Source organism: Loxodonta africana, chromosome 6 (assembly GCF_030014295.1).
Source record: "Loxodonta africana isolate mLoxAfr1 chromosome 6, mLoxAfr1.hap2, whole genome shotgun sequence".
Lineage (NCBI taxonomy): Eukaryota > Metazoa > Chordata > Mammalia > Proboscidea > Elephantidae > Loxodonta > Loxodonta africana.
The window spans coordinates 77,876,267-77,886,485 of NC_087347.1; the positions used below are offsets into that span (position 1 = coordinate 77,876,267).

Sequence of the window (10,219 nt, forward strand, 5' to 3'; positions counted from 1 at the left end):
AGAACTTCCATCAGGAGAACCAAGAGTGGAGGGAAGGGACTCAGAGATAAATGGCTCTAGAAAAGATAAGCCCCTACCAATCCATCATTACTTGAGGGTAGTCTGCCATCCAAAAGTCCTGGAGAAAGACTAGGGGACCTAGGACACTACGTGTGAGGAAGCAGGCATGTGGAAAACCTTGCCAGACCAAAATGGAATGAGCAGAACCAGTTGAGAATTTGCAGTGAGCTGGGACCCCAAGAGATGCTATATTTCCCACAATTATTACACCATTAAAACTCAGTGAAACACATTTTTTTATAGGATCTTTGAGGACTAGATTTGGGAGGCCAGACAACCATGAAATTTTTTAAACCAAGGTTGAAAATTCAATGGTCTTCAGAGGGGAGTGAGGGAGCCTGTAGCAGAGAGTGCCCATCTTCCCAAAGGCATTCAAATTCAACTTTTTAAGATTATGGGCTGCTCTAACAAAGCACATGGTATGGTCACAACTGACCCTTGGCCTGCCAGTTTGTGATTCTTGAAGATGATTTCTTGTTATTTAATAAACTAGTGTTTCCTAACTTTTTTCACTGGTATAGTATGCTTAGTCCCTAGATGGCAAATAGTTAAGTGCTTGGCTGCTACACAAAAGGTTGGTAATTCAAGTCTACCCAGAGGCTCCTTGGAAGAAAGGCTAGAGATCTTCTAAAAAGTCAGCCATCGAAACCCCTGTGGATGCCTCCGTAAATAACTGCCTCCTTTGCCATGAGCCCAGAACTGGATGGTGCCTGGCTACCATTACGGAACAATTTGATCAAGGATTCTGTAGAAGAAAACTGATCAAAAGGGAGGAAAATGTGGGGAACAACTTCAAATTCTCATGGAATCCAGACTCTGTGGAACCATTGAAGCTGAAATGAACCCCAAAACTATTGCCCTGAGGATATCTTTAAACCTTAAATCAAAAGTATTTCCTGAAATAAACTTTAAATCAAACAGTGGTTTAACTTAGAATAAAATGTCCGCCTTGAGCACTGTGTTCTTTTAAAGAATTATCTATCTAAGATCAAACTGATAATAGCAATCTGAAAGATTAGATGAGAAGCTTAGGGGGCAGTGAGTTGGTGCTGACGATGGTGAAATAATTTGGAAAAAGGTATCAAGAAAGCTAGCAAACTTGAAGAATGCAACTAATGTCACTGAACTGTACATGTAGAAATTGTTGAATTAATGTATGTTTTGGGTATATCTTCACACATACACACACACAAAAAAGATATATATGTATATACACACATATAGAAAGCCTTATGAGCACAGTTAACACAATTCTACTCTGACACACATGTAGTCACCATGAGTCAGAATCAATGACAGCAACTTGTACAGTGTAGTTAATGGATAACTTTGTTTAAGGCAGTGGCAACTGGCCCATGGGCTCTGGCCACCTCAGCCACACCCTAGGGATGGTGTCATAGATACACCCGTAATCAATTCCTCAAACCTCAGTGTGTCTAGGTACACACAAGTGGGGAAGCTCTTCAATACATTACATTATTGCTAACTTAACGATCGGATAAGAGTTAGGATGGTCTGTTTATAATAGCAGTGGAGGGAAGCTTTATTTTTGACCCTGTATATGATGTGCAGGAAACTCCCAGATAAACCCTGATCCAGACTGAGATAAAGGTGGCATCAAGAAATAAAAAAGTTGCAAAGACTATTTCCATTATCTCAGCATAATGTCTTATTTAGTAAGAGTGATTCTGTATATTTCATCATGTACCACCTAATCACAAAGGCAAAAGCTGTGAAAAGCAGACTTGCATAAGTACAAAGCAGACCCCAGAGACCATCCAGAGTGTGTGTCTGTGTGTGTGTGTGTGTGCTCGCGCGCGTGCGCACAGTCAGAAAATCTTGGAATAAATCTGCTTGGAGGAATGCAAAATCTCTTGACCTTGGCTTTGATACCCCAGCTCCTGTCCCATGTTGTCTTTCCCACTCCACTTCCATCCATCTTAAAGGCCTCTGAAAGGATTCCAGGGAGCACAGTTTGGAAACCACTAAAGTTCAGTGGTGACGTGCTCGGCTGCTAACAGAAAGGTAGGTGGTTCAAACCCATCAGCCATTCCTCAGGAGAAAGATGCGGCAGTCTGCTGCCATACATAGGTACAGCCTTGGCAAAGTCACAGAAGCTTCACAGACACATCCAAACTCCCTGAGGGACCGAGTCACTGGGCTGAGGGCTGGAGACCATGGTCTCAGGGGATATCTAGCTCAATTGGCATAACATAGTTTATAAAGAAAACGTTCTACATCCTACCTACTTTGGTGAGTAGTGCCTGGGGTTTAAAAGCTTGTAAGCAGCCATCTAAGATATGTCTATCAGTCCCACCCTGTCTGGAGCAAGGGAGAATGAAGAAAATCACAGACACAAGTGAAAGTTTAGTCCAAAAGACTAATGGACCACAACTACCACAGCCTCTTTCAGACTGAGTCCAGCACAACTAGATGGTGCCAGTCTACCATCACTGGCTGCTCTGACAGGGATCACAACAGAGGGTCCCAGAAAGAGCAGAAGAAAAATGTAGAACAAAAGTCAAACTCACGCACACACACAAAAAGACCAGACTTACCGGTCTGACAGACTCTGGAGAATGCCTGAGAGTATGGCCCCCAGACACCCTTTTAACTCAGTACCGAAGTCACTCCTGAAGTTCATCCATGAGCCAAAGTTTAGTCAGGCTTATAAAACAAACAATAACATCCATAGTTCAACCATGTACATGAGATAAAATGGGCACAACATCCCAAAAGCAAAGATGAGAAGGCAGGAGGGGACAGGAAAGCTAGACAAATGGAAATGGGGAAACTAAGGTTGAGAAGGGGAGAGTGTTGACACCTTGAGAGGCTGGCAACCGATGTCACAAAACAATACATTTATTAATTTTTTTAATGAGAAACTAATTTGCTCTGTAAGCTTTAGCCTAAAACAAACAAACAAAAAAAGGCTGAGAAAAAAAAAAAAAAAAGATTTACAGCCTTGGAAACCCTTTGGGCATTCATTTGCAATCTACCCCATATGAATTTATGTCAACATGCTACTTCTTCCTGGAGTCATTAATTACTGGGAAAAAATGTTGTCTACAGTTGTGGAATCAAAGGCCTTGTCCCCCGATAAAGGAATTTCAGGGTGGTGGTGGAATATTTAGGAAGAGGGTGACTATAAAGACTCCAGAAGGTCTTTTTGACAGGCTATTACCCAGATCCTTTTGAGTGAATCAAAAGCAAAATCATAGTTAAGGCTTATTGTTTTTGTTGTTGTTAGCTGCTGTCAAGTCGGCCTCCAACTCATGGTGACCCCATGCTCAGTGGGATCAGATCGTTGTGATCCATAGTGTTTTCACTGGCTGATTTGCTGATTTTTTGGAAGTAGATTGTCAGACCTTTCTTCTTAGGTTTGTCTTAGTCTGGAAGCTCCACTGAAACCTGTTTAGCATCATAGCAACATTCAAACCACCAATGACAGATGGGTGGTGGCTGTGCATGAGGTTCATTGGCTGGGAATCAAACCCAGGTATCCCCCATAGGAGAGAATCTTACCACAGAATTTTGTCCCCCATAGGAGAGAATTTTACCACGCTGCCCCCTACAGTGTGTTGTTGTTGATGTTGTTAGGTGCAGTCGAGTCAGAACGAAACACTGCTTGGTCTTGCGCCATGCCCACAACAGTTGTTATGTGTGAGCCCCTTGTTGCAGCCACTGTGTCAGTTCATCTTGTTGAGTGACTTCCTCTTCTTTGTTGACTCTGTACTTTACCAAGCACGATGTCCTTCTCCAGGGACGGCATTGTTTCATGGGAAGACGCTGTATAAATTTTTTTCTGATTGGATTATTTCATTTGGAGATCACTGATCATTGTCTATTTCCTTGCACATGGATTTGGAGATGATTCCCCTTGACATGTTTTTAGGTACAGAAGCTAAACTCAGGGGCATTTGAGGTTCCTGGGGTAATTCTTCCCGTTCTCAATATCAGAAATTTTTTTTTATCTTCCTCAAATAAGTTTTGACACTCTCAAGATATAAAAGCCCTAACCAGCACTTAGCCAATCTTTGTAGTACCCTTGGATGACTAATAATTTGTACATAAAGACACTGGCCTCACTTTTAGGGGTTGAATGGCCCAGCTATCAGGCTATCTTGCCTCTTGGAGCATGGTCTAAAAGAGATTTCTAATTTTTTTTTTATGCCATGGGCTCTTTAGGACATCTGGTGAAATCTATTTTGCTCAGAATAATATTTTTTAAATGCATAAAGTAAGATAATGTAAATTATACAGGAAACTGATTATACTGATATGTACTTATAAAACTTTTTTTTTAATTTCAATATTATGTGTTTTTATTAAAATACTAAATAGCAAGAGTTCAGAATTACCAAAATATCTAAGTAATGCTGAGTATAAATATTTCCAGATTATCTGTAACGACTGTAATATATGAAAATATCTGATTTTTTCTTTTTTTAAATTTTTATTGGACAAGTTGTGCTGGCTTCCCCAGTATTGTGTACTATCCAACCCTTCACCAAAGTCATCATTTACCTATTGTCTGTAATTTTTATTGGTTACAAAGTCACAGGCACTGTTAGTATTAATGAGATTTGCTGCCTACATTCAGAATTGAAGAGAATTCTAAATTTTACTTACGAATTAGTAAAAATAAAGAATGTTTTTCCCATTGAAGTTCATGTGACTCACTGAGTTCCATACATGGAGCCATTGGGGGTGAACTTGGTTAAGAACTGTAGTTAAAACACCAAAACAAACCCAAAAAGTTGCAGTGGAATTGATTTCAACTTACAGAGACCCTATAGGACAGAGTAGAATTGCCTCATAGGGTTTCCAAGAATATAAATCTTTACAGAAGCAGAGTGTGGTTGGTGGGTTTATACTGCCAACCTTTTGGTTAGCAGTCAAGCACTTTAATCACATCACCACTGGGGCTCTGTGTTCTGTGCAAACCTACAGGCCCACAGAATGGGATGTTTTGTAAGTGGTTAAAACTTTGGGTTCTTTTATAAAACTACTTAAGTGTTTCCTGAAGCGTTCACTTGCAATCCACTCCCATGTTTTACTTTTATTCCCAAACGGCAGCCTCATCTTCATACAGCACTGTTCCCAAGTACAGCCTAGGACTGCACCAGGAAATCAACTGGAACATTTGGTCAAGATGAAACAATAGCAAGTAAATAAAGATTTTGTGACTTTATAAAGTTTAGAAACCTCAGCTGAAAGGATATCCGCCTCCTCTTGATTTCCCGGCCACAGTCTTCAGGGTTATAGACAGGGACAACCCACTCCTTGAGGTGATGGCTCAGTGGAGGGTAAAGAACTGCTTAGCACCTCAGGAATTCAGTATTAAACTATCACAGAGTTATGGTGACGGGTTTTCTTGGGAGCTGGTTAAAAAAAAAAATTCTCCTAAATTCTGGACAGCTGCCTAACCACTTGGGAAAGTGATGTTAGGGTTTCATTTCTTTTTTCTTTTAAATAGAGCCCGTCCTTGGTTTCCCATTCTTCTATTCATTCTTCCTTGGTGTTGACTTCCTTCTCGAATAACTCTTAGGAACAAGTTTTTATCTCTACTATCCCATCCCAGGTCTACTCTACCACTCCTATGCAAAAATATCATCAAAGTACAAATAGTGAGGTAGGAGAAGATTTAAATTTTTGGTAAGAAAGCTAATGCAAGGAGAAATAAACAAATAAATGAAAGACCTAAAAAAGAAAAAATTTCTCCATGCTTGCTAATGGGGAGATTTAGATGGAGGTAAGGGTGGCGGCGGGGGGAGAAGTTTTCGCTTTTAAAGTCTATATGCAACCATATTGTTGGAAGTTGTTTTTACATTAAGCACATCTTATTTTTGAATCTAAAAAAGTGAAAGTAGGCAGAGCCTGTTATTACATTGTCATTATTGCTATTACTAACCTTTTATGGGTTTATCTCATTTAGCTCATCTGAGCGACAAACTCATTTTGTGGACTAAACACACACACCCGTTGCTGTGGAGTTGATTCCAACTCCTAGCTACCCCACAAGACAGAGTAGAACTGACCCAGAGGGTTTCCAAGGAGCAGCTGGTGGATTCAGACTGCCGACTTTTTGGTTAGCGGCCCAACTAGCAGCTGCAATTTCATCGTCTCTCAGCCTGTGCTCCCCTCATCCATTGAAAAGCAAAAATGAATTAAACAGACCTCTGCTGATCTTTCTCCTTCTGGCTTTATTGCAGCCCTCATTTACCTGCCTCTCCAGTTTGTTTGTTTTTTTTTTCATAAACTCTATGAACAACAAATGCAACCCTTTGGTTTTGATGTGAACAATTTTTAGGTTTTTGGCACCATTTATTGAGGCAAGACATTAATTATTCCCAATGTGTTGTCTCAATAAAATAATGTTCCATTATTTTAGTTGCTTCTCATTTTCTAAATTACATCTTAGCTATTGTCACTAAAAAACTCACAATATCTTTGGACTTTTGACCAATCTTCTATTTTTAGTAACTCTCCCAGGACTGAAACAAACATGCTGCTAAATCTACGTGAGAACCACTGAGGTCAGGGATAGTGCGGGGAGTCTGTCCTTCCTACTCCATGACTTGAAGTCTTTGATTCTAAATGGTAAGGGAAAATACACAAAAACCTATCACCCTGGCTTCATCCTCAGAGCAAGAAATTAGCTGCAGACATTCTGCGTGTTTTTATACAGTATCTGCTTTATTCATGATGTTGGCACTGTTGCTACATGCCTTAAGGATGTTTTCAAATCAGCCCCATCTGCATCCAGATAATCACACTATACCCACTCTAAGTTTTCCCAAGAACTTAAGAATGAAACTCCATAATTACCTGCCCTGTCGTTTGCTAGAAAGGGTTCTGTTTCAAACTGAACCAAAGAAAAACCACAGACTTTTGTACGACAGCCAATATCTAAACATGTTTGGCTTCTGACAGTCTCAAATTTCATAAGTTTAAAAATCCAGTAATATAGAAATCCCCCCTGACCCGCCTGCTCACACTCAGACACACAAAACACCGGCGTTACTCACCGAACAATCTGTCAGTGGGTCCCTCATGTTGAATGGTTTTTTGCTTCTGTCCTTTTACTTACGGCCCCAGCATTGGGACGCTGCAATCAGCAGCGTCGGGTGTGTCTTGGACTTCCGGGGTTTAAAGGACCTAGAGGACGTCAGTCCTTGTCAAACACAACAGGGAGGAAGTTTCAGCCTTGGACTTTCATCCCATTTGTTTCCTGAGAAAGCAGAGAACTGCTGTGGGTCAACGGAGCTGGTGTGAGATGGTGAGAGTAACTTTGTAAATGCTTAGAGAACAGGATAAAAGTGAAAGATTGTGACTGAGTCCTGACTGGTGAAGCCTTGGACAGAAGGCCCAGAGGTCTCTATAATGCCCCTGATAATTCTGGATTCAGGGGTGATGGCGTAAGGATGGAGTATTCATGTCCTCTCAGCTTGCCCCAAGGGAGAGATCTGTAGCTATCAGAAATACAGTAGAACTGTCAAAAGTACGTAAAATCACCTGAGTATATTGTAAAAGGGAAGCCCCATTTTATTCATTCTGTGAAAATGGAAACATCACATTTGCTCATTACTTTAGAAAATAAAAACCTTCATCCACCATAACCAAGTAATCTGTGTGCCCTTTAACTATATTAGGCCATGAGCCCCGCATATGATCTCATGTAGTGCTATCGAGCTTTCTGGAGCAAGAGATGAGCGATAGAAAGACTCGGGGGCCAGCTGGAGTGGGCTGAGAAACTCTGCCGTCGATAAAGTCTTGGATGAAGGGCTGGTTCTCTCTTTTTTCGTTCTTCCCTTGTCCCACCACAAATTGTAGGGAGAGGATGTTGTTGGTTGCTGTGGAGTCCCTCCGACTCATGGCCACCTTGTGTATAACAGAATGAAATATTGCCTGGTCCTGTTATGCATAATATTTTCATTGGCTAATTCCCAGAAGTAAATAGCCAGGTCTTTCTGCCTAATCTGTCTTGGGCTAGAACTTCCATGGAGTTTGCTGTTTCTCTACCATAGTCCTACCGTGCAGCCAGTTGCTGTCAAGTAGACTCAGACTCATGGTAGCTCCATGTGTCAGAGGAGAACTGTTCTACATTGGGTTTAAAATGGCTAATTTTTTGCAAGTAGGTTATTGCCATGTCTTTCTCTTGAGGTGCCTCTGGGTGGATTTAATCCTCCAACGTTTTGGTTAACAGCCAACTGTGTTAACCATTTGCACTACCCAGGAGCTCCATGGATTAATGAAGGGTTAATTGAAAATTGCTCAGGCTTTCTGGATCCCTCAATTCCCTAGTCCTAAAAAAGTCTGGAAAGAGAAGGCAAATCATCTACCCTGGAGATGATATGGGAACCTGTCTGCAGCCCCTTCTGCATTGGTAAGGACTACGGTGGAGAGTATCTAGACGTGTCTATCAGGGAACACGGCACACATTAGCCACCTCTCTGGGTCTAACTCAAACTGACCACCACTCCCCACTCAAATGGACCAAGAGGCTAAGCTAACAATTTAAGAGGATTTTTCTAAATTCAGCTTCATTTTTTTTCCTACTCAAATGGATAAACAGAATTAGAAGTCAGCCATCAACAGCTTATTTTTTATTGCCCTCTCTGCACCTGCGATCTGAGTTGCCAATCCTTAGATTTTCAGGTAATGGCCTGTTGCCTTGTAATGACCATTTGCTGGGTGGTGGGCTGCTCTGCTCTGATTGGCTGGCCTCCTGCCTCAAAGGAGCACCATCAACATAACCCAATCTGAGCTTTAAAAAATCCATTTTTCATTGACCCAGCTTGCTAGACCTTTATTCATCTGCCCCTGGGGTACAGGCTCCATTCAAAGTCTCTAGAAATCAATGTGAAAGGGGAAGAGACAAAAGAAGGAAGAGAACTTGCTCTGCAGGCAAAGTGGGGAGGAAGAAAGAGATCTTGAGTCAGGGACCACCATTCACACATTTAGCAATGTGCTTCCCCTAGGCTTAGCCAAAGGAACTTTATCTCTGGAGGTTAAAACATTAACCTACCAACAGGTGGTTGGAATTAGACAAGGCAAACCAGCACAATGAAACTACTTACCGACAGGCTATAAAATGAGGTCAACAGTATGTAACTCGGATTCCCACTGGAGTCCCTGCCCTCAAAGATTTTAGGTAAGCTTGTTTGTAGACTCAGTTCCAGGGCCTGGGACAGCTAAGAGTTTCTCCATGATTCCTTCTCCCTTTTTTCCGCTGCTTTCTGTCTCTGTTCAGTCCCACTTCAGCCCAAAATGGGGAGCTTGGTTTCCTTTGCCAGTTTCCGTAAGAACTGCCATCACACCAACTTACTGTGATCTTGTAGTCCTGCAGAAGACTGAAAGGACCTCCCACTCCTGATCTCCTCACATGGCACTTTCCCAGAAGGCTGACTACCTTCCTCTTCGGCCTCCTGGACATCTGCTAAATTAAAATGTCTCCATCTTGCTATAGCTTTCTCTCACAGAACTGTTGTAAGGGCAGTAGAGTGTCCTGGTTGAAGCCGGACTGAGAATTAGAGTTTGGCTATTTGCTGAGCTTCGCAGACAGGTGTTTGAATATGCAAAGAAGTTTTGATTTGGAGGTCAGAAAGGGAGTTTTATCAGTTATCTCCTGTCATAGTGATGCCAGTGGCTTAAAGTGACATAGCCCTTATTTTGCTTACACGACTTGGTTTAGCTTGGTGGTTCTTCTGGTCTCACCTGGGCTCACTCATGCAAAAGCAGATCATCTACACAGCTCTGCTGATATTGGTTGGGTTTACCTGAGCACCTGTTCTGGATTCTACTGGGACTCACTCACTTGCCTAGCAGCTGTCTAGCTGTGGACGGGCTCTTGGCTGGGGAGATTTGTCATCAGTTAGCAGTTTAACCCAGGCATGTTCTAAGGACACAGCAGAGGAGCCAAGAGAATGAGTGGAAGTGCTCAAGGCCTCTTGAGATGGAGGCTAGGAACTGGCACACTATCAATTGAGCTACATTCATTTGGTCAAAGCCAGTCACGGGGCCAGTCCAGATTCAAGGGAAGACTCCTCCCCTCAAAGGGAGGAGCTGAAAGTCCTATTGCGAAGGGCACAGATACAAGGAGGGGCATGTCAGAGAGCTAGGACTAGTTTTGTATTCAATTTACTACAATGGTCAG

General features: G+C 42.0%; 1 protein-coding gene across 5 annotated transcripts in view; it reads right to left on the reverse strand.

The window, feature by feature from the left end:
• NOSTRIN (nitric oxide synthase trafficking) overlaps window positions 1-10,007 on the reverse strand; it is a 56,808-nt gene extending 46,801 nt beyond the window's left edge. The window contains exons 1-2 of one of the 5 annotated variants that reach the window (XM_023542867.2): window positions 9,144-10,007; window positions 7,092-7,294 (exon numbers count right to left, since the gene is read on the reverse strand). In XM_023542867.2, coding sequence (XP_023398635.1) covers window positions 7,092-7,118 — 27 coding nt within the window. In that variant the 5' untranslated portion in view covers window positions 7,119-7,294; window positions 9,144-10,007. Of the gene's footprint in view, window positions 1-7,091; window positions 7,311-9,143 lie in introns of all 5 variants that reach the window. The other 4 variants (XM_023542866.2, XM_003405809.4, XM_023542865.2 and 1 more) reach the window with 4 other exon arrangements.
• Between the last annotated feature and the right edge of the window lie 212 nt (window positions 10,008-10,219).